This window comes from Podarcis filfolensis (assembly GCF_964270895.1).
Source record: "Podarcis filfolensis genome assembly, chromosome: 16".
NCBI lineage: Eukaryota > Metazoa > Chordata > Lepidosauria > Squamata > Lacertidae > Podarcis > Podarcis filfolensis.
The window spans coordinates 13,818,454-13,842,510 of NC_139620.1; the positions used below are offsets into that span (position 1 = coordinate 13,818,454).

The 24,057-nt window shown below is 46.8% G+C and overlaps 1 protein-coding gene and 1 long non-coding RNA gene across 7 annotated transcripts; both read left to right on the forward strand.

The window, feature by feature from the left end:
- Positions 1–31: 31 nt before the first annotated feature.
- Positions 32–4,331, forward strand: LOC310752155. The gene is made up of 2 exons (XR_014542858.1): positions 32–61; positions 1,792–4,331. It is a non-coding gene; the product is annotated as an uncharacterized lncRNA (long non-coding RNA).
- Positions 4,332–4,637: 306 nt separating this feature from the next.
- PELI3 (pellino E3 ubiquitin protein ligase family member 3) lies at positions 4,638–23,484 on the forward strand. 6 transcript variants are annotated; one of them, XM_083591856.1, is made up of 7 exons: positions 4,638–4,729; positions 15,756–15,908; positions 17,138–17,267; positions 18,310–18,411; positions 19,396–19,593; positions 21,178–21,366; positions 22,844–23,484. In XM_083591856.1, coding segments are annotated over exons 1-7 (1,341 nt in total). In that variant the 5' UTR covers positions 4,638–4,727; the 3' UTR covers positions 23,411–23,484. The 6 variants fall into 6 exon arrangements, with proteins under 6 accessions (XP_083447982.1, XP_083447981.1, XP_083447983.1 ...); XM_083591855.1 differs by lacking the exon at positions 4,638–4,729 and adding an exon at positions 6,238–6,340; XM_083591857.1 differs by lacking the exon at positions 4,638–4,729 and adding an exon at positions 7,025–7,351.
- Positions 23,485–24,057: the final 573 nt, after the last annotated feature.

The following is a 24,057-nucleotide window of genomic DNA, read 5'->3' on the forward strand; positions in this document are numbered from 1 at the left end:
GGGACCGGGAAGGGCCACGGAGAAGGGCGGAGAACCGGGGGCTTGCAGCCGCCCCGAGCAGGTAGACGCGTCGGAGATCGCGAGGCTTTTTGCGCCTTTGCTCTTTCCCACTCTACACCTAGGAAAGACTCCCCAGAAGCCGGCTTGTACCATTGGGCCATATCACTCAGTAATTTTCTGGGTACACGGACCTGTAAAGTAGGTTTGGCTCAAAGGTAGGTAAGGATCTAAGAAGAGCTTGCAGGATAAGGTCCATCATAGGCATGCTAGAATCATCATAGAATTGTGCAGGAATCTCAACTAGATCATCCATGGCTGGTGGCCATTCAGCCTCTGCCTTAAAACCTCCAGTGAAGAAAAGTCCACCACCTTTGGGGGGAGTCCATTCCACAGCTGAACAGCTCTTCCTGTCAGAAAGTTATTCCCAATGTTGAGTCGGAATTTCCTTTGTTGTAACTTGAAGCCCATGGTTCAAGTCCTACCCTCCGGAGCAGGAGAAAACAAGCTCGCTGCATCTTCCATCTGACTCTTGACAGCCCTTTAGATACTTGACCATATCTCCTCTCAGTCTCCTCTTTGCCAGGCTAAACATACCAAATTCCCTCGACTGTTCCTCATAAAGCTTGGTTTCTAGACCTTTTATCATCTTGGTTGCCCTCCTCTGCACAGGTTTCAGCTTGTCAACATCCTTCTTAAATTGTGGTGCCCAGAACTGGACACAGTATGCCAGGTGTGGTTTGAACCAAGGCAAAATAGAGCGGGACTATGACTTCCCTTTAATGGAGATACAGTGGTACCTCGGGTTACATACGCTTCAGGTTACATACTCCGCTAATCCAGAAATTGCTCTTCAGGTTAATAACTTTGCTTCAGGATGAGAAGAGAAATCGTGCTCTGGCGGCACGGTGGCAGCAGGAGGCCCCATTAGCTAAAGTGGTGCTTCAGGTTAAGAACAGTTTCAGGTAAAGTACGGATCTCCGGAACGAATTAAGTACTTAACCTGAGGTACCACTGTATTGTACTTCTGTTGATGCAGCTTAGAACAGCATTAGCTATCTATCTATCTATCTATCTATCTATCTATCTCTATCTATCTATCTTTCTATTTATTTATTTATTTGTTTATTTATTTATTTATTTATTTGCTGCATCACACTGTTGACTCATGCTAAGCTTGCGGTCTACTAACACCCCTGGATCCTTTTCACATGTGCTACTGACAATCCAGGTGTTTCCCATCTTATATTTGTGCAGCTGGTTATTCCTGCCAAAGAGCAGAACCTTACATTTGTCCCTATTGAATTTCATTATGTTAGCTCATGCCCAGTTCTCCAATCTGTTAAGGTAATGAACGTAGCCAGGGAGGTGGGGGGGCACCTGCCCCCCCATCAAGTAAATAAATAAAAATACTTAACTAACTGGTCAGTTGCGTTGCAGATAAGTTGGTTCTCCCCCCCCCAAGCCTGCCCCCCCAAATCCTGGCTATACACATGGTTAAGCTCATCTTGAATCCCAATATAGACAGAGTCCACAGAGACTTACTGTATACCCAAAGAGGCGAGAAACCAAGAGATACTACAAGATTTCATAGATAAGCAGTGAGAGACTAAACCATACAGAAGATCAGAACCTTGATGGGAACAGCTCTGCAATTTCTCAATACCTCACTCAGCATGCCTAGAAGGAAATTCAAGCCTTTCCAAATGGGGCTTTCCATTTAAATTAAGCCTCAGCGCAGAGATGGCATGTAGAGAACACTGTAGGAAATTAAAAACCTACTAACTTTACTAGGACTGCAGTGTGAAGGTGGGATTAATGTGGAGGACTCGGATGATGATTCTGGAGAAGATGGTCATGATTAGCAAGTAAAAAACACCATCACAGCAGAAAAGAGAAAGTTTCCTGAGTCAAATTGACCTGAAGAGTCTACAAAACCTGTATGATGTATGCTTCTATCCTCTAGTCTACATCAAGCTGAATGATGTTCACCATATCCCGAATCAGTTTGCTGCTTGATTAAACACTTGAATTGTGCCTTTTTTCTTCTGTTTGCTCTTAGTGGGGGAAATGGGAGCTCCCCCCCCCCCCTTATTCTTGAGGCCTAAGTTACTGTAAACTGCCCTGTGATCTTCGGGTGAAGGGCAATACATTTAATAAATAAAAATAATAAATTGAGGTCTGTGGCCATTTCTACCCAGGACTTCTCCCTGGAGATGGATCCTGCAGGTACATGATTTCTGGGTTTACTTCTCAAGCTGTGGGTTAGGATGGTGGTGGTTGTGGGGGGGGGAAAGGGATGTATTGTGGGGAGAGATGCACAAACTGCTGTGTTATGCAAGCTCATAGTTGTTTTAAGCTTTAGATATAATTTTGGCTAATGTGAATATTTTGTCAATGGGCTGGGTTCCATATCAAAACGAAAAAGAGTACAAAAATTCCTACATAAAAAAATAATCCTGATATCATTTGCTTACAAGAAACCTACAAAAGAAAAACGAGCGAGTGATTTGTACTGCCCCCTGAAGGTTGGATTTGGTATAATTTGCCTGGATCCTCATAAAGCAAGGGGTGTGGCTTTATGGATTGCCAAGAAAACAGGCATTGTATATAATGATGTTCCAATAGATCAGAAGGGTTTTTTTGTGTGTGTTTTTGAAACAAGAAGAAGAAGAAGAAGAAACTATAGAGAAACAAAAATTATACAATTGGTTCAGTCTATGTCCCTAACTCCACTCAACCTATTTTATCAGCTCTACTGTTTCAATTATCAAATTTTAAAGAGGGTCCATTAATTTTAGGGGGAATTTTAACATGACTTAATAATCAATTGGATAGGACATTCATAAACCCTAATAAATTAACACCAGTTTTTCTCAACTAATAAATAAATGAACTTTGATCCTTGGCGAGTCCTTTATACCTAATAAACACAATTACACTTACTTTTCAAAAAGCTTTTTCGCTTATTCCAGAATAGTTCATATTTTTATTTCATTTGAATTTATTCCCTCTGTTAAATTGGCCTTGATTACCAATATTATCATCTCTGACCATAGCCCCATAACTCTTATGTTCTGCTTTGCAAAGCCTGTAAGACTTTACTTGGAAAATAAATCCAAGATTACTCCAGAACCTCAGACTTAACTGTAAATATAGCTCCAGTTATTACCGAATGCCTTCAGAACAATTATAGTGAATTTCATACTCCTGATGTTGTGTGAGACACATCCAAAATTGTGATAGGAGGAAATGGCTAATTGAAATCTCTGAAATCTACCCCCTTCAAAAAGAGAGAAAAAAATTATTAAAATCTATATATTATGTGGGAGCTCAGCACAGAATCACCCTGTATTTAACATTTACATAGAACAGGGTTGGACTTTGGTCATCTTTCATAAATAAGTAATTTAGCCAGTGCAGTGGGAATTCTAAGCAGAAAAGTAAATGCTCCCACTGAATATGACTGGGTGGGTGTGAAAAGGGTGGTTTGGTACTCATGGGTGCAATAAACTAAATTAAGATTACCAGCTGTTAGTAATCCTAGAATGACTGGTTTTACAGATGCAGATTGGGCTGCGATGTACAACTGATTATAAATCCACAGGTGGATATGTATTTATGTTTGGAAACGGTCCCATTTCATGGGGCAGTTATAAACAGAGTTGTATAGCTTTATCTTCCAACAGAGTCTGAATACATTGCGGCCACAGAAGTGTGCAGAGAGATGGCCTGGCTCAGACTTTGGGGTGGTGAGAAAGGGGCCTGTTAGTCCAATGGAGTTGCCTAAAGCTGTCCCAGAGCGAGAAATTCCAGGCAAGGACAAAGCGCATTGAGGTGAAGTATGTGTGTGAGGCCATCCACGAGGGACTTGTGGAACTGTCTTATTGCCACACCAAGGAGATGACTGCGGGCTTCCTGACAAAAGCTCCTACCAAAGGAGAGTTGTTTCCAGAACCTTCGTGTCAAGCTGGGACTCTGGGTTGTTGAATAAAATTTATGTATATAAATGTATGTTGCTGTTATGTACTGAGTTGAATAGGATCCAAACTGCAGCAGTCTGATTGGTCCTAGAACAATAGGATCCAAAATGCAGCAGTCTGATTGGTCCTAGAACAATAGGATTCAGAATGCAGCAGTATGATTGGTCGGCAGGAGCCACCCAATCCAGCTCCAGATAGAAGTGAATCCACAACCTGATTGGCCTACAGGAGAAGTCCGGAATTAGCCAATCACGTGCAGCCCATTGTGTAAATAATGTATATAAAGCAGATACTTTGAGGGGACTTCCATTCCTCCTCACCACTATGAGCTGAATAAAGAGCATGAAATCACTTTGCGACTCTGAGTATATTTCAGTTGTATTGACTGAGAAGGGGTATGTGGGATGTATTACTAGAGCAGTCAAGTATAACATTTTCCTGTTGCCTAGAATGGACACACAGGGATGTGGCTCCAGACAGGGAGGACTTCCTGCCATACCTGCTCTGGAACTTCCTCCCCCTGTGTGTGACCAGGTAGATGGGCGTGACCCTAGCTGACCACATAAAAGGGCTGGCCACGCAACCCCCATTTCTCTCTTGGACTCTTACTCCCTTACTCTTGGATTCTTGCTGTCCTGGCTTCACATAGGATGGAGCCCACAAGCAGAAAGTCTGAAATGTAGCTCAGACTTCTTTTCATTTTAACCGCAAGATAAATCCTGCCTTCAAATTACTGCTGTGAACTGAATGTGAGTAAAACACTATTCTTACTTTTAAAGAAGACTGTGTTGTGCTATTATTATTTTAAGAGGGAAATAAAGGGGAAACTTACCAGGAACAATCCAGACTCGACAAGTCAGACAGGATTGTTTAATTAAAGGATTTTAACAAATCATCAGCTTGCTTCCAATAAGCTGCAAAGGGAATGTGCTCTGCTGTTTACTCACTAGCGTGAGTGAGAAGGGATAATATCAAAACAATATATCTTCTCCTACCTTCCTTAACATCCCCACAGTATGTGGGCACAGGAATGGCACCTAAACTTTGGTTTAGGATTGGGCATTGAAGGAAAGCGGGGTTCTTGTACCTTTAACAACTGTGCAGCAGGCAGACATTCAACAGGTTAAGCATTTTCTAGTATGGAAGTACAATTACAGGAGAAGCTTCTCCTGGGCTCATCTTGTCTGTCACACATTTCATTCCATGTATAGCTTATTTTTGGGCGGTCCACTCCACCTGCTAAAGAAGGCACAAATCTGCACGTGACACAAGCCATAATTACGAGGTGTATTGTAGCAGCACACACTCTGTGTGTATACTTTTTAAAAAGATGGAATCTTAACATACTGCTTCTGCTGGCAAATAGAGAGGATCATATGCATATTTAGGGTTGGTTTTTCAGGCAGAGGATCACATTGATATGTAGTGCCGGGAGGGGGGACTTCAAATGTACATGTTACCCCTGGATCTTGCAGAGTCTTAAGAAGGACCTGGACAAGGAACAGAGGAAACTGCCTTATACCTAGCCAGACCAAAAGGCCATCTCATGTAGTAATGTTTACACTGACTGGCAGCTACTCTCCAGAGTTTCAGAGAGGAAGCCCCCCCCCCAGCCCTACCTAAAGATGCCAACGATTGAACCTAGAACCTTCTGCATGGGAAAAAGATGCTCTAACCACTGAGCTATGCCCTTTCCGCCCAAGAGAGACAAGACAGCAGCACCTGCCTTCTGCTCTCCCGCTGGATGGCTGGATGGATTGGGCCCAGAAACAGAAGTGAGCAGGAAGCGATGTCTTGGAGGAGGAGGAACAGTGGGCCCACCAAGGGTGCCTTGCCCAAGCTGCAGGGGTGGCTGGTGCCCCCTGGGACTGGTAGGGCGGAAGAAAAGGAGCCCAACAGCAGGTGGCGCCAGAGCCAATGGCAGGCTGGGCCACCCAATTCCTGTCTCCTCCCAGTGCCCTTCTCCCAAGGCAACACTGAGGCCAAGGAGGAGGGAGCAAATGCCACTCACTGGACTGGCTGTAAGTCAAAAAGACAGGCAGGTGAGGGCTAGCTGAGGGCAGGTTCAACCTTAGCATAGAAATATCCCTCAAACAAACCCCCTCTAGAACCGTTGCCAGTCAATATAGATTGCACTGAGCTAGATGAACCAATGTCCTGACTCGCTGTCAGGCAGCTTCTTATCTCTGCTCGTTTTCCTGCTTTAAATAGGACCTGGAAACAGACTGGAAGCCACTGCAGCTACTAATATCCTAGCACATTCCGCCCGTGCCTCTCTTTTGGGGAAAGGGCTGTAGATCAGGGGCAGAACAAGACCCTTGCATGCAGAAGGTCCCGGGTTCCAGTCCTGATATCCCCAGGTAGTGGATGCCTGAACCCCGGAAAGCCACTGCTAGCCAGTGCAGACATTTCTGAGCTAGATGGGCCAGTGGGCCTGACTCAGTTTAAGACACTTTCCTACTTTCCTAAGCTGCTACCAAAGGAAGCAAAACAACAAAATTAGCACTGTTATTAATAAAGTTATACTATATGTTTATTGTTAACCTGTACTGCATTGCGATCCTTTTAAAGCACAACATTTTCCAGTTTGGGCTCTGCTGCTGGTGCTCTTGCCTTGATTTCCATCGAAAGGAGACTTCCCCTATATTATTATTATTATTATTATTATTATTATTATTATTATTATTATTATTATTATTATTAATTTCTATGCTGCCCTTCATCCGAGAATCACACAGCGGTTTGCAATCGGAAAACACAAGAATGCATTCCGTAACTATCTGTTGCACTTCCCTCTCCTCTCCCCTTCCCCGAGCGAGGGACCCTCGGCTCTTGCACCCCTCTCGGCACCCCCCCCCCGCCGCCCCCAACATACCCACGATGGCACCCTTCCACCTCCCTCTCTTCTAGCCTCTTTGCACACCTGCAAAGCAATAAACAAACGCCCCCCCTCCCGTCCACACACCCGCTTTGCTTTTGTGATGCAGCTGGTGGGCAGGTTGCAGGGAGAGGCGGGGGCGCGAGGCAAGGGCTGCCCCTGGGTGGGGAAAAGGGAGAGACGAGAGGGCTTGGGGAGGAGGATCCCCCTTCTCTGGTCCTTGCAAAGGGTTGCGGGGGGGGGGAGCGGCGTTGTGCGCGTTGCAGACTTGCGGTGTGTGCGGCGGGGTGCCGGGGACGCGAGAGCTGAGCCTGTGATCCCGCCCGGCGCCGGAGCAGCCGCCGCCGCCAAAGCAGAGCCGCCGCCTCCTCCTCCCTCCTCCTCCCTCCTTCTTCTTCTTCCTCCTTCGGCAATGCAGGGCTATCCATCCTGCGCAGGCGGTGGTTGCTGAGCAAGGACCCGCCGCAGGGGAGCGGGGGGGACGCGCAGAGGGGTGAGCCGGAGAGACCCCCAACCCTGACGGTGGTGCCTGGCGGGTTGGGGTGGGGGGGAGGGAGGGAGGGAGGGAGGGAGGCGGAGGAGGCTGCGGGGAGGGGGTGGTGTTGCATGGGGGAAAGGAGCGGCGGGGGGAGGGCAGGGAGGAGGGGAAAGGAGGGAGGGAGGGATGCCTCCCACAGATCTCCCCCACCCCACTTTTACTTTCTGCAGTTCTTCGCTTTCTGTCTGTCTGCAGCCCCCCCCCATCCCCATCATTCCTAGGCTCATCCGCAGATCGGCTCGGCTGCCTTTCGATTCTCATGCCCCCCCTAATTCCTAACCCACCCACCCCCAATTTGATATGGTGACCCTGAATTTTTATGTCCCCTAATTCATTGCCTAGCTCCATCCCTCTCAAATCTGGTTAGATGTCTCTTAATAGTGTCTGTTAAAAAGGTCTCGTCTTTATATAACATATTTAAGCCCTGGCACTTGTCTGGTTTTCTTTTGTTAATATGCACCCTGTTATTCTTAACCTCCCCCAGCAGCACCATCTGTCTGGGCCCCTATTAATTCCTAACCCTAATATAAACACACACACACTCCCTCCTCAGATCTCTTGGGCTGCCTCTGAATGTCTTATGGTTGTCCTTTGATTCCCATGTCCCCTAATTCAGTATGCCCAGGTGTTCCTGAATTCTTTACCTTCCTGTCCCAAATCTGTTTGGGTGTCCTCTGATTCCTGTTCTCTGCCCCCAAACCAGCACCTTCGTTAAGATGCGTACACATTTGTCTGTGTTTACCTTTTGCTAACCAGCATTGCATGGGACGGACACACACACACACACACACACACACACACGTTTGTTTGTGTGTGTGTGTGTGTGTGTGTATGGAGAACGAGCGAGTGCAAAGGGCCACTGTCCCTTTGCAAAATGTGTCCCATTTTTCCGTGGTCCTTCCTTATTGCACTATGCCTGGCACTGCCCACCTACCCTGCATCCCCAAGAATGCATGCTCAATATCTGGTTTTCATGGGTGAAAGAGACAGCCACCCCCACAATATACATTTCCAACAACTTCAGTCCCTAGCCCAGATCCCTCTGTCCAAAGGCAGAGGCTATCAGGCAACTCTTGAGGAGCAAAATCAGGCCCTTTTCCCTGCTTCTCTAGCACTATCGATAATATCCTGTCAAACAGCCTCTGGATCCTTTCCCTTGTGAATTCTTTCTGCAAATGCATCCCCATGGTACCCCAATAAATCAGGATTGTCCCTCTCCTACACAGTCACACAGCACCCTATATACTCTTCCAGCACTCTTGCTGTTTCCAGGGAACACCAGAAGCTGTCTTATACTGAGCTAGATGGTCAGTATTGCAGACACTGACTGGCAGGGGCTTTCCAGGATTTCAGATTATCTCCAGCCCTACCTGGAGATGCCAGGGATTGAATATGGGACCTTGGCAAGCAAAGCAGTTGCTCTACCACTGAGCTACAGCCTGCTCCTTAGTGGGGGCAGGTATACTGGGGTACCATCATGGACATCCCAACTCTTTCTACTTCTCCTAAACATATTAAACACATGTCCACCCCCTTCAAGTTATGTACATCATCTCTTAAAATGCAACCTTCCTAACTTCCCAATAAAGCAGGATGCGGCCCTCTCCTTTCTCACTCACCACATTTGACATTAAACCCCATTCCAGTCCCTTAGAAACCCTGAGAGGCCCCGTGTTTGTGCACAACTCCATTGGACATTAGTTCCCTATATTTGTTGCACTGATCCCCCCCCCCAAATTTTAATGATAATTATTTTATATATATTTCCTTTTTAATAGTTTTTTTTTAATTTTAGCTGTGTTTTTATCTACAGTTTTATTATGTATCCTGTTTAGAGGCCTATTTGAGTACCGTATTTTCCGCCCTATAGGACGCACTTTTCCCTCTCCAAAAATGAAGGGGAAATGTATGTGAGTCCTATGGGGCGAATGCAGGCTTTCGCTGAAGCCTGGAGAGTGAGAGGGGAGAGCCCCAGCGCCAGCCCCACAAGGTCGGGGGACAGAGGGAGGCGGAACGCCGCCATCCCGCTGTCCCCGGACCTGGTCTGAAGGCGGGCGACGGGGAGAAGAGTGCTTCTCCCCGCTGCCTGCCCCGCAAGCTCCGGGGACAGCTGGGAGGCGCAGCGGGTCTCCCCGCTGTCCCCGGACCTGATCTCAAGGCGGGCTGCAGGGAGAAGAGCGCTTCTCCCCGCTGCCGGCACCACAAGCGCCTGGGGGGGGGGGGAAATAATTTTTTCCCCTTTATTTCCCCCCCAAAAAAGCTTGATGCGTCCTATGGGCCGGTGTGTCCTATGGGGCGAAAAATACGGTAAGTGGTTTATAAATCTTTCTAAGTATTTTTTTAAAAAAAACAACAACAGCTATGCCCCTCTAAACAGGAAGAACTTGATCCATTCTCCCAATGCACAGCTTAGAGTCTACAGATTTTCATCTACATACCCACTCTTACCGGAACCACTGCTCTAGAATATCCTGGTGTGGCAGACCCCCCCCCTAAGCAGAAAACCTCCCCTTTCTGTGCTTAAGGGGGGGAGAAAACCCTATGTCTCAAAGCTTTCCAGAAGGTGCATGTACTGCACCTTGTGTGACCTGGAAGTCTTGGCCCTTAATCTGAGAGGTGGACAGGTTCAGTAGAAAGAGACCCTGCACATGCAAAGGTTCACAGAGACTTCCCCTTTGAGGGCTTTAGTCACACACCCATCCTGCTTGACCTCAAGATGCATAAATCTCTACATTCCTTGATCTACAAATCCTCTTGAGTTCTTTTTAATTTCTGTTTGCCCTTCAGTTTTGCACATACAAAGAGCTTTTCAAAAATGTTCACTGGCCAGGCATCTCTGGAAACCCTGTCCCACTAAGTTTCCTCCGAATTTGCCCCAGGGATCCTGACACACAACCGTTCTTCAAGATTTAATTCTCCCCCTCACACTCTGCTCTACACACCCAGAGTCCTTGGCTCCATAGTTATTGACAATACAGTTCTCTATAGAGGCTTAGCACCTCCACCTCCTACAGCCTCCAGAAATGCTGTTTCCTAGCCTAGAGAGGGTGGGGAAAATGGCTGGGGGGCGGGGGCAGGAATCAGTGTATAATCTCATAATTCAGATTATTTGTGTAACCTGAGCAGTGGATATTGCTGGATTCTGGGTTTATTCTTTTTTAGTTCTACAGGGTATCACGTGATGGACATTTGTGCAAAATGTAATTATTTACAGTCTTGCCTGAGTTCCAGAATCAAGGCTGGCACTACCTTCCTGGATGTATCTGAGTAATGTTTTTGAGACCATGTCTGTTTGTGGGGAGTTTGATTAAGAGATTGCACCCAGGGCAGTTTACAAATTGGTTAGAATGTCTGACTTAACATCTCTGTATCTAAACAGATAAGACTAAGGCCATCTTCACCCCTTAACTATAATTTATATACTGTATTGGGTGGTTGGCAACATGCAGGTTGGCCACTAAATAAGTAAACCAATTACCTTCATACAATGAGATATTAATGCATTTCTTTGCAGTACAGTACTTAAATCATTAACTAAAACTTGTTTTAATGAAAAATATGCGGAGACGCATTTAAGACATACCCTCCAGTTTATATATCTGTGCTACATCCTGGTATTAAAAAGAATATAGGCTTTTATCCCGTTAGACCTGCAGACCCATTAAGATTAATGGACACAGCTAGGCCCAGTAATTCCAGCGGGTCTACTCTGCGTAGGACTCGGGGGGGCACCTGTGCTATACATACCCCCTTTGACAGCCAAGGCTTTCCCCCCAAAGAATCCTGGGAACTGTAGTTTCTTAAGGGTGCTAAGAGTTGGATCCCTATCCTCCACAAGGAGCTACGGTTTTCAGAATTCTTGGGGAAGAATTTGTTGCTAAACCATTCTGTGAAATATAGTTCTGTAAGGGGAATAGCGGGCTTGCTAACAACTCTTAATGAACTACAGTTCCCAGAATTCTTTGTTTAAAGCAGTATGATGATGCTTCAGCTGTATTGTGGAGATGGGGCCTTAGTGGGATGCAACCCATTCCACACTGCAAGGCCTAGGTGAGGCCCAGCTCAAATTTGTTTGGTTTGTTGTGGTGGCTGTTAAAGAAGACCCATTTTTGTGTAGGCATATCTTTCCGTGTGTGTGTGTGTGTGTGTGTGTGTGTGTGTGTGTGTGTGTTGGGGCATTATGTGTGTGCATGTGTGAACTAGCGCCACGAGCAGGGAATCAACAGGATCGGGGGCGCGGGAAGGAGGCAGCTACAGGATTTCAGTGAACCACAAGTGGGTTCCTCCAGCAGCAGGGACCAGGATGGAGCCGAGAATGTTGCCATGGCAACAGGGAGGCATAAAATATCTGAAATGCTGCTGTGGTAACAGTGCGGAGGTAGTTTAGGGCTATCACCATGGCAACTTTGGGGGGGGGTGCTGCTGCTAAGGGTCAGGACTGTCACCTTAGAAACCTGGAGATGCTAGAGGTGTTTACCATATGGCTCCTTTGAACGCCGGGCCCAAAACCATAGAGGTCAGGGAGTGCCACCCTCGGCAACTGATGGGGAGCCGTCAAGCGGGCGTTGCTATGACAATGCAAGGGCGAGATGCAGTATGAATATGGGATACGGTCCTAATGGGCATCTGAGCGTGTGTAGAGTGCCTTACTCCTCCCTACAGGAGGGAGGCTATAATCCATGCCCTCCTACTATAAATGAAGCTGAAGTCCTAAACACATTTACCACAGAGTAAGGCCCCTTGAACTCCATGGGATTTACTTCTGAGTATTTTATTTTACTTACAATATTTACGTACAACTTTTTGAGCAGATCTCACAAATCTTTTACGTAAGATTATTACAACTAGAAGCATTCATTTTTTAAAGAAGAAATTGCACTAGAATGGAAAAGACAACTTGGTTGCTTAGAAAAAACTGCTACTGCTTCTTCTCCCCTCCCCTTAGGGCAAGTTTCTTCTGCAGAAGCTCCTGTGGTGACATTTGGGGGGGAGGGAGAGGGGCTGCTATGGGAGCTGGAGGGTGGCAGGCCCTCAAACTACTTCCTTCAGTACTTCCTCCCCTCAAGCAAGATGGGCCTTCAGGCACAACCAGGCATGCATTGGGTTGTCTCTAGCTAAATAATATTCAGAGTAGACCCATAGACCTGAATGGACCTAAGTCAAAATAATATCCACTATTTTTAATGAATCTATGTAGGACTAACATGAGGTACAACAGGGTTGCAATGGATCTTTCCTTTTGTTCTCTGATAAGGATCATGCAAGTGCATTGATTGTGCTTTTAGTACTCCTCCTCCTCCTTCCTTTTTTTTTTTTTTTGTGGTTTATTTTTTTTTTTATTAAATATTTATTGGTATTTTCAAAAAACACACAACAAACAAAAAAAAAAAAAATATTCGAAACTAAACAAAAAAAATAGAAAAAACACATACAATTTCTGGTACTTATTTTCCTCAACCTTGTTTCTCAGACCTCCTCACACCTCCCCTTCTTGTATTCCAATTTAAATTGTCAATTCAGCAAGTCCTTAACTTATTTCTTCACCTTAACTTAAACATTTATTCTAACATACTGTTATTTTACTTTACTTCTTTTTTCCATTTCCTCCATTTATTTTTAACAGCCTTATTCTCACTTAGTTTAAAAAAAAAGAAAAAAAAAACCAATTTCACCTTATTAAAATTACACATCAATACTTATACCTCATTAATTTATTCTTGAACCTTTTTCCTAAGGTCGACCAAAATTTCCCTTCCACGGTTTACCCAATTTCCTTACCACTAACAAAATATAAAACAAACAAAGCAATGCAAATTATCCTTATGTACCCTTTGGATTCCCAACCTCCACCCACCCTTCTCCCGGTTCCAGTCCCCAACCAATATCCCTCAGTCTTTATATTATTTATTTAGCCTGGAGATCTCAGGTCCGAGGCCCTTATGTCTCTCTCAGTTCCTTTCTGCCGGTCTCTTTGATAGACCTTGATGTTAAGCCCCAGGTCTCGGAGGGGCTCCGGCCCAACAGAATCGGTGTTGCTTCTAGCCAGTCCTCCATACTTAAAAGCAAAAGCAAAGCCTATGGGGTATTCCAACTCTTGTTTCAAATTTCTTTCAAATCCAAATGTCCCCACAGCTCCAGCTTCCACCTTCAACAAATTTATAATCCTCAGGTCTTCAGATCTCCTCAAAAGAGGATCTCTCCATTTTCCAAATTCCCAATCAAACCAGGCTTTCCGCATCCAGTTTTTATTGTCCTTTTTTATCATCATGTCAGGCCTCATATTGTAGCTCTCCTTTGGCTCCTGCAAACCTCCATCTCCTCCTTCGTTTTCTTCAAAAAGAACATATTGCTCCATCGTGTCTACGCTTTCGGTTTCATTTATTTGTTCAGTTGAATAGGCTTCCTGTTTCAAATCCTTATCAGACTCCAAGCTGTTGTTTACTGTCCAGTGTAATAGCGCTACCTCTGTAGACAAAGCATCGTACTCATCTTGTAAGTTTCCCAAGAGAACCAGTGCTCTGTCCAATTCTGCTTGGAATTTAGACACTCCAGCCATTTTTGTAATGTAGTATCCTTGTTACCCCTCTAGGGGGATTTAATTCCTTGATCTTCCTTTCAGCTCAAAAACCAAAAGTCCAGTTATTTTGTATCAACCTTATTTTCAACAAGTTATCCCGAATAAACCAGCAAAAACAGCAGAAACAATGTTCTCTTTTTCCAGCTGACAACTAGCTGACTAGCAGCTCACTTGACAGCTGTCAAAATCTTCCATGCAACAGGCTTTCTCATCGGACGTTCCCGGGTCTAGGGGGGGTGTAGTTTCAGCTCCCAAAATTCTTTTTATCCTCCAGAATATCCTCTTATAATGTCCAAACCGTGAGGTCAGGATCTTTAGTTAAAAAAAAGCAAGAAACAGATTCTCTCGACCTTAGCTGCCCAGTCCTTTGCTTTAAGTTGTTTACAAAGAGGGGGGGGGTGGACTTCCTTTTTAGCCCCTTCCCGCTCGTTCCAAATCCAAGATAAGAAATTTTTTAAAGTTCCAATCTCCGTATTACTCACGGGTTGATGTTTTAGGATCCAATCACTCTTAGAAGAAGTTGGCGCTCTCTGTCAATGGCTTGCGGCTTCACTCCGTAGACGAGGGAGTACTCTCAGCACCACGCCTTACCCTGCCTCCGTTCCGAAGCCTTTAAAAAGGCTCCGTCGCGGATTGGGGGGGCGCAAATGGTGCCCGCCGAGTCTCTGTGTTCACAGGCATCCGCGCCTGTGATTTTAAGGGTCCCCGCTTCGCCGCAGCGGCCAGACCCAGACGCTACGGAGCCGATTCCCTCCGGAGCTCGGAGGGAATCCGCCATTAAACAGTGGCACCAACCCGGCACCAACCCTCCTCCTCCTCCTTCCTCCCATTACATATCAGACAGGGACTTCTCTGTTGTCTTTTGGGGGCTATGGAAGACCTTCCTTTTTCCAACTTGTCTTTTAAGTGGAGATTTTTTTTTAATCCCAGTCTGTAACTGCATTGAATTTGGCATTGTTTTTATACGTGAACTTGTTCTAGTTGTGAAATATATCTATATTGTTAATGTTTCATTGTTAAACTGCCTCGATATGTTTCATAGCAAGCGACTTGTAAATGATTTTTAAAAAATTATTCTTAACAACCATATTCGTACGGCTGAAGTGAGAAGAAGCACTCTCACAACACTTTGACAATCATGGCTCCCCACCCCAAAGAATCATGGGAACAATAGTTTGTTAAGGGTTCTGAAACTTCTTAGGAGATCCCCTCACAGAGCTACAACCCCCAGCACCCTTGAACAAATGACAGTTTCCGGGATTCTTCGGGAAGCCATCCAGTGAAATGAGAGTGCTTTAAATGTGTGGCATTCTTCTTCTTTGGCGATCACTCGTAGCTGAGTAAGATTGTCTTCCATGAAAATGGTCTTAACAGTGAGTCCGTAAGTGACTATGAAGGCCAATTCTGGATCCACACATCCTTCCACAGTGGGGACATAGGTTTCCAGGCGGGAGTTGATCACGGTGTGGGTTTGCCAAACGTGCATTTCTCCCTTTTGTCCTGAGTTTGAGCGTCTTCAAATTCCATGACACCTTTGGTAAAGGCTGATCTCCAATTGAAGCGCTCGCAAGCCGGTGTTTCCCAATTGTTGGTGTTTATACTACTTTTTTTTAGATTTCCCTTTAGAGAGTCTTTTGTTGACCACCAGCATTACACTTTCCATTTTTAAGTTCGGAATAGAGTAGTTGCTTTGGGAGATGATAATCAGGCATCCGAACAACATGACCAGTCCAACAAAGCGGATGTTGAAGAATCACTGACCTGCCTTCTCTGTGCTTACAGGATGGTGTTAGAAGGAAGCCCTGAAGCAGTGAGCTCCCAGTCACTAGATCTCCGGCGAGCTTGCCCCAAAAGCAGCCGCATTTATCCCTCTCCGGGGGACAGTATCCTGTTGACCAAGGAGCCAGTGAAGTACGGGGAGCTGATCGTGTTGGGGTAAGTGAAGGGAACCCTTTCTGCCAGCAGTCCCCCGTGCAGACCTGGACACATTTTTTTAGTGCTCAGCTCTGGAACATGAAATAAAAAGAAGCTGATGAGCAGGAAGCCTGAGCATGTACAGAGTACGTTTCTCTCACCACTGAGTTAAATTAGCCATGTACTTCCAAGGTGAGTGGGTGATGACCGTCAGATCAGATAATTTGTCTCCCAAGCAGGCTTGAACCCCGATCATGTCTCTTTTAGAAGGGGTTCAGAGACCCTGTTATAACCAGGCCTGCATAGCAAGCATCTAACCAAGCCAATTGCAACTCATTGGAGACCCCGTAAAGATAATGGTTTTGCTGGCTTAGGAACATAAGAAGAGCCTGATGGCTGGATCAGGCCAAAGGCCCTTCATAGTCCATCATCCTATACTCACAGTGGCCTTTGCGAAACCCAAAAGTCAGATCTGAGTATAAGAGCTGTCTCCCCACAACGGGCATCCAAAACTATACTGCCTCTGACAGTGGAGGCATTTGCAAAGCTTTGCAAACAGCAAAAGGGCATTTCTCAAACACCCAAAACACCACCCAACAACCCTTCACCAGGGCCTGTTCTTTATGAATCAGGGGTTCAAGATATCTCTCTATGTTGCAGAGACTGCTTGGGAAGTGGATTTAGGATTTTTAACAAAACACAGGCTGCAAAAAGAAATGGAGGAGGGGGGAGTGGGTGTGCAGATTAATACTTGACACTTCCAAACTGTTGCTATATTCATGTGGGATTCGATCACATATGGGCAAATTCAGGTCGTGGAACAATGGGAAGTCTTGCACAACACAATCACTTCCCCAGAAGATCAAACCTTTTGCCAATAGGAAAATGATGGGAAAACATGAGAAAGGGTGGGATAACCCTTGCTTTGATGCAACTTCATCTAATCTCTATGGAAAAAAATAACAATGAATGCTCATCAAATAGCTAAGACAAGAAGTCCAGTCTCCCTGCAAGTGAATCAGTATGAATGCTCAGTAAACAGATCATCTGGAAGTGCCTGCGGTTGTGTTTGTCCACTAGACTTGAAAGCAGCCTTTTTACAAAGGTGGGCCTCAAAAATAGATATATTTTAAAGAACACTAGATATTTGAAATCCTGAACTCTCATCAAGTTGAATTGATGTGATGCTCTATTTTACTCTGTAGCAAGTATAGACAAACAAACAGATCCATTGGCCTCTCCCAACACAGGTACAATGGCTCCTTGCCCAATGGTGACAAGGGCCGCCGCCGCAGCCGATTGGCCCTATTCAAGAGACCGAAACCCAATGGGGTTAAACCAGATGTCATCCACCACATCTCTACACCGCTTGTATCCAAGGTGAGTCCAAAGCCCCTTCCTAGCCACCAGGAATACTCTTCTGCTCATCAGACCACTCTGGGCTTCAATGGGGGGCCATTTTGTGCAAGGACCATAGTGTGGTGATAGAGCACATGCCTGGCATGCTGAAAGTCTCAGATTCAGTCTCTGACATCCTCCAAGTAGGACTAGGAAGGCTCTGGAGAGCCATTGTCAATCATTGTGGGCATGGCCAAGATAGATGGACCAAGGGTCTTATTTGTAATAGGGCAGCTCCCTGCTCTTTTTTTTATGCCAGAATCTAGTCCTGGAAAAGATTTATGACTCTAAGCATGTGTAAAGTGCATTTCTGTCCCAATACGTAGGGCTGCCATACGTCCAGGAATCAGTCTGTCAAAATGGCGTGCATGCAGATGTTTGCCGAATCAGCAAAATGTCTGGGGAAACCCAGACGTATGGCTCAACAACTTTTCACTTTTGGGAATATGACAACCCTACAATAAGGAAATAGAGACAAAGCTGTCTTGACTCTCATCTGAAACCCCAGACAGCTGCTGCTGGTCATTATAGACAAATTGGCTTAGATGGACCAGTGACCTGACTTGGTTATAAAGAAGCTTCTTATTGTCTCTATTTAAATCAGTTCTTTATTCGGATTCATGAGGACTGGAATCTTACTTTCTTTTTAGAGGCAGGGCTGGAGCTCAGTGGCAGAGCATCTGCTTTGCATGCAGAAGGTCCCTGGTTCAATCCCTGACATCGCCAGGTAGGGCTGGGGAATGACCCTGTTCTGCCAGTCAGTGTGAACGATAACAATCCAGTTAGATAAATGACCTGACTCAGTATAAGGCAACTTCCTGTCTTCCTCTGTGCAGCTGGGCTTTAGGAATGGGATACAAGCCTCTTGCTCTTTGATCAGGCACTGAATCTAGTCCATGTATCATTAGAAAGGGAAAAGGGAATCTCAGAGGCTCGGTGCTGGGATTGAGGTGATGAGTTTAGCTCTGGAGAGGAGCTTTAGATGGGTCCCACAGCTGTTTATTTTATTTCTTCTGCCCAACAGGCACTGAGTAACAAAGGCCAGCACAGCATCTCATACACACTTTCCCGAAGCCACTCTGTGATCGTTGAGTATACTCATGACTGCGAGACCGACATGTTCCAGGTACCTATGACCCTGGCAGCAGAAACAGGAATGCCATCCTCTTTGGGTGACTAGGTGCCTGTGCCTTCAGCAGATGTCTGATGTATGAGGTTTTTTTGTGCCACATATACTTTTTATTGTGCATCTATGATGATTTGAACTCATGATGATTATACGCAATGACACTTTCAATACTGTTTGAACCTCCAAATGTTTCAGAGTGGATGTACTGAGTAATTTCCAAGCAACACATGCCCTATAACTTCCTGCTGAAAACCTGCGTGAGCCTTGGCAGGTGCCCAGCGGTGCCTACCACCGATGATGGCTATGATTTCATGCCCTGTGGATATTGCATCAGATTGTTGTTTTAATATCTGCTTCAGTGAGGCTCTGGAGATTCCAGAGATGGTGGCAGCCTTGGCACCACTTTTCCCTTTGTCATTTAGCTGAAATACCTGTTGTGTTCTGATCTTGCGCAGGATGCTAGGAAGAAGGCAGCAGTGCTTAGGCGATGGCACCAATGTGAGTCCTGACTCTGGCCTCTGGTGGTACAGGAAGTCCTTCTGGAGGCCCCCGTCTGAGGCCCAGCAGTCTCCAGCAGCTGAATCAGAGCCCTGAGGTGTGTCCAGCTCCCCTCGCTGGCGCCTCCGCAGCCTCCATCTGTGGCTGGATCACTGCTGGATTCTGGAGTCATGACAATACCACTGAAATAGTTTTCAACTCATTTGGAAATGCATTTCTTCAAGCCTCAGGTGTGGCCAGGATGTTTTGTTCCTGTGCTGGCTAGTTACTTCATGAACAGATGTGAACCAAAGCTATTATTGAGAGCCTTCCTGACTTCTCTGCATCTGTTTGTGATATTTCAGGATTTTTTGACAGGAGAAAATGCTATCTTCCTGAAACCGAGATGGCAAAATCACAAGTGAACAATGGATGTGTTCGCGAAGCAAACACCAGCGCACTTTTTTTGCCTTTCTGAACTCTCTCTGCCTCCTTTCTTCCCAGATTGGCCGCTCCACAGAGAGCATGATTGATTTTGTGGTGACGGACACGACCCCAGGGGCCAACTCAGCCATCGATGGTCAGTCGGCTCAGAGCACCATTTCTCGCTTTGCCTGCCGTGTCATCTGCGAGAGGAACCCTCCGTACACAGCACGCATTTACGCTGCTGGCTTTGATGCCTCCCGCAACATTTTCCTTGGAGTGAGTGAGTCACCAGCACGACTGTGTGTGTCTTTGCGTACGTGTGGTGGAATAGAAAAGTCTTTGGCTTCCAAAGGAGGACAGCACACCTGTGTGATACGCAAATATTCACTTTGGTGCAGTTTCCCACAACATGATGGTGGACGGGGACATCTCAATTGATGCCATTTCTGCCTGTCACATAAGTTGGCTCACTTGCACCAGCCAGCAGGAGGCAGTTGCTCTGTAAGCAACTCCCTGCAGTGCATCTGCTTGCCATTTCCCCTTGAGGCCTCCTGCCTTATTGCAGCCTGTGAGGGGGCACACAGAGAAGGGCCTCTAATGGCATTAGACCACCCTTCGTCCCCAAAAATGGATTTCTAAATGATATTCAAAGAGACCTGTCTGGCCTGAGCTGGATATAAATGCCCTCTTAGTCGTCCACTTTTCTTCTGGCCTTGAGAAAGTGATCTTTCTCTGCCTTTTCCTTCTCCTCTCCTTTCCTTGTGCGTCATCTTTTTAGTTTTTAAGTCTGATGTAGCCTCTCTCCCCACACACCTTTATGTCTCTCTCTCTGTCTTTATTGATGTGAGCTGCTTCCAGATCCTCAGTGTAGGGATCGCTCATGCCTCTGGCCCTCCAGATCTCTTTCTTTGGTCCTTGGGACCTTCCTGAGGCAACATCACCTTCCCTGACCACACCTCTCACTTTCCTTGAACTGTAGTCATGCCTCTTTCTTGCCTGGATGAAGAGGTTGCAGAAACTTCTGGTTGTGTTTGTGTGTGTGTGTCTGGAATGTAGGCTACCGTACAAAGGTAAAGATTTACATCTGTTTCTCTGACCACTTTTGTCTCTTGCTCTGCCCTCCCCTGGCATGTGACGGCTGGCAGGCTGCCCACGAGTGAGCGCGGCCCGCCCGCTTAAAATGGTTCCCCACCCCTGCAGTGAATAAGCAAGGCTCATTCAATTCAGTAAGACAGCCTCCAAGTAGACACGGTTGGGAATGCGGCCTAAACAAATAATTTCCAAGGGCAAATGCGTTCCAAAGCACAACCAAATACACCGTCAAGTGAAGAGAAATAAAAGCATTCAACCAGACAAAAATAACCTTAATCTAAAATGGCTGGGCGAACAAACACATTTTAACCTGGAGCTGGGAAAGAATATGGTGTCAATGCCGGGCGGAGCTCCCTTGAGGGGACATGATAGCTCAGTCGGTTAGAGCGTGGTGTTGATAATGCCAAGGTTGCAGGTTTGATCGCCGTATGGGACAGCTACATAGTCCTGCATTGCAGGGAGTTGGATGAGATGATCCTCAGGGTCCCTTTCTAGGATTCTATGATAATGATTGCCAGTCATGGGTAGGTATGTGTGGGAAGAGGTGAAACCAGCACTTTGAATTGGGCCAGGAAACAGACTGCAACCGGCGGGAGGCAGGGGATTGTTGATGAGAGAGACTGTGCTTTGAATAAGCCTGGCTGGAATTGGTTAGGACTCTGCAGGGCAATCCTGTTTCCACGTTCAGAGGCCCCTAGGACAAGTCTTGCCCCCACATCCCCCCTGCCCAAGCGGTGCTGTGATGCCAGTCTCTGGGTTCATTGGCAGGAGAGGGCAGCCAAGTGGAGGACTCCTGACGGACTGATGGACGGGCTGACGACAAACGGGGTGCTGGTGATGCACCCCAATGGTGGCTTCAGCGAGGACTCCACGCCGGGCGTATGGCGCGAGATCTCCGTGTGCGGGAATGTGTATGCCTTGCGGGACAGTCGCTCAGCGCAGCAGCGGGGAAAGCTGGTACGTGGGGAGAGGAAGCCCAGGCAAGGCGCCCTGCAGGACCAAGGAGAGGCTCTTGCCCTACTGAGGACCTGTGGCTCAGTGGCAGAGCACCTGCTGGCGTGCAGAAGGCCCCAAGTTCAATCCCTGGCATCTCCAGGAAGGATGGGGAGACACCCTGTCTGAAACCCCAAAAGCAGCTTCCTATTCTCCTATTTAAATCAGTCCTTTATTCAGAACCTTGATTCCTGGATCTATTCATTATTTTTTAAGGGGAAGGGCCATAGCTCAGGGTCAGAAAATCCGCTCTGCACACAGATGGTCCGAGCTTCATTCCTTGGTATCTTCGGGAAGGGGTAGGAAACAGCGGCAGACCTACATTTTTGGGGCCCTGACGCTTGATCTGTTATGGGGGCCCCTTCATAACCAGCAACGAGGTCCAGCAAACTGCTGTTATCATCTACAGTGGGGTTGTTCCATGACAGATTGCCACAATTTTTTGAAATATTTAACTCCTATATCTCAGATTTTGATTAAAATTGTTGTAGTGAATTATCTCACATGTCAAAGTCGCTGGTGTGAATAAAAAAATAATATGACATAGATTTTGAATTATGGGGGGGTGTGAAAATTAGGGAAATGTTATATATGTGCAGGATGCATCATCAAATGATGAAATTGGGTCTACTAGACCCAATTTTTTAAAGCAATGTAGACTAAAGTTGCTTCAGGGCCGCTCTGAAAAGTCAAACTAATCTAAATAAGATAAAAAGGAAAGAAGCAAGAATAAGCAAAGGGAGAAACTAAGGAAGGAAGAAAGAGAAGAGAAAGAGAAAATAAACACAAGGCTCTGTACCACAATTATATCTTAACCCTTATTCCACACATAGAAGAGTAAAGTCTCCCAGCTCTCATCTGGGAGCTTCACCCTCTTCCCCCAGCCTCCCACCCCCTGGAGATCCTCTCTACCCTGCCCCTCATACTGGGCCTTTCACAGACCCTCCAAGTGCCCCTCTTTTCCAGGGACAGTCCCGGATTTACAGAAGCCATCCTGGTTTCTGATTTGATCCAGGAATGTCCCGCTCTTCCTTAGGACGTCCCTATTTTCATCGGAGAAATGTTGGAGGGTATGCTTTCATCTTCTGTCCATCCCCTTCCATCGCAAATAATAATAATAATATTATAATTTATTATTTATACCCTGCCCATCTGGCTGGGTTTCCCCAGCCACTCTGGGCGGCTCCCAACAGGATACCAAAAACACAATAAAAGATCAAACTTCAAAAACTTCCCTAAACAGGGTTGCTTTCAGATGTCTTCTTAAAGTCAGATAGTTGTTTTTCTCTGACATCTGGTGGGAGGGCATTCCACAGGGCGGGTGCCACTACTGAGAAGGCCCTCTGCCTAGTTCCCTGTAACTTCGCTTCTCGCAGTGAAGGCCCTCGGAGCTGGACCTCAGTGCCTCTTCTGACATCTCTCTCTCTCCCCCCACGGCCAGGTGGAGTCTGAGTCCAACGTGCTCCAGGATGGCTCGCTCATTGACCTGTGTGGGGCCACCCTGCTGTGGCGGACCTCGGAGGGACTCCTGCGCACCCCAACCCTGCAGCAGCTGGAGGCCCTGCGCCAGGAGATCAACGCCGCCCGCCCCCAGTGCCCGGTGGGCTTCAGCACACTGGCGTTCCCCAGCCTGGCGCAGCGGGGCGTGGTGGAGAAGAAGCAGCCCTGGGTCTACGTCAACTGTGGCCACGTCCACGGCTTCCACAACTGGGGCTTCCGCAAGGAGAAAGGGGGGCTGGAGCGTGAGTGCCCCATGTGCCGCCGCTCGGGGCCCTATGTGCCTCTCTGGCTGGGCTGCGAGGCGGGGCTGTACCTGGACGCCGGGCGCCCCACCCATGCCTTCTGCCCCTGCGGCCACGTTTGCTCGGCCAAGACTGTGCAGTACTGGGCACAGATACCCCTGCCCCACGGCACCCACGCCTTCCACGCAGCCTGCCCCTTCTGTGGCACCTGGCTGACGGGCCAGCAGGGGTTTGTCCGCCTCATCTTCCAGGGGCCGCTCGACTGAGCTGGGGAGGGCGGGGGGCTGGCGGAGGGGAGGGGAGGGCGAGATGGAAAATAAACAGCAACATCTGAGAACAAGGTCCGGCTCTTGGAGGCGGGTGCTCTGCGTGTGTGGTTCAATGAAAGCATCATTTTGGTTCCCTGCCAATGGCTGCGAAACTTCCACCGTATGTAAGGATATCCCAGGCAATGCCAGTTCACAGATTTTTTTGGGGTGCGGTGGGGATGTTGTTGGGCAAGAAGCCCCTCAGTGATCCCTCTTCCCCCCCCCCCCCGAAACCTCTAGGGAAACAGGTCACCCTGCTGCAACTTCTTGTAGGAAAATGGTTCTCCCAGTCCCATTTTTTTATAAATACAAGTTTAGATATTTGCAATTCTTTCATTGTTTTAATACTTCAGGACCTATGGAACTCCCTGCTACAATAACTCCTTAATGCGACGCATTCCTATTCTCTCCAAGTGCTTTTAAGTCTTCCTAATAGGTATAATAGGCTGGGGGTGAGGAAGATGCCCCTCTTCATGCCATAGTCACCATGGTGCATTCACTTGCCCCTGGCACCAATCCCAGCTGGATTTAGGGCAGAGCAGGCAGTTCCCCTGCCCTGGATGCTGAGCCAAAGAGGCTAATAATAATAATAATAATAATAATAA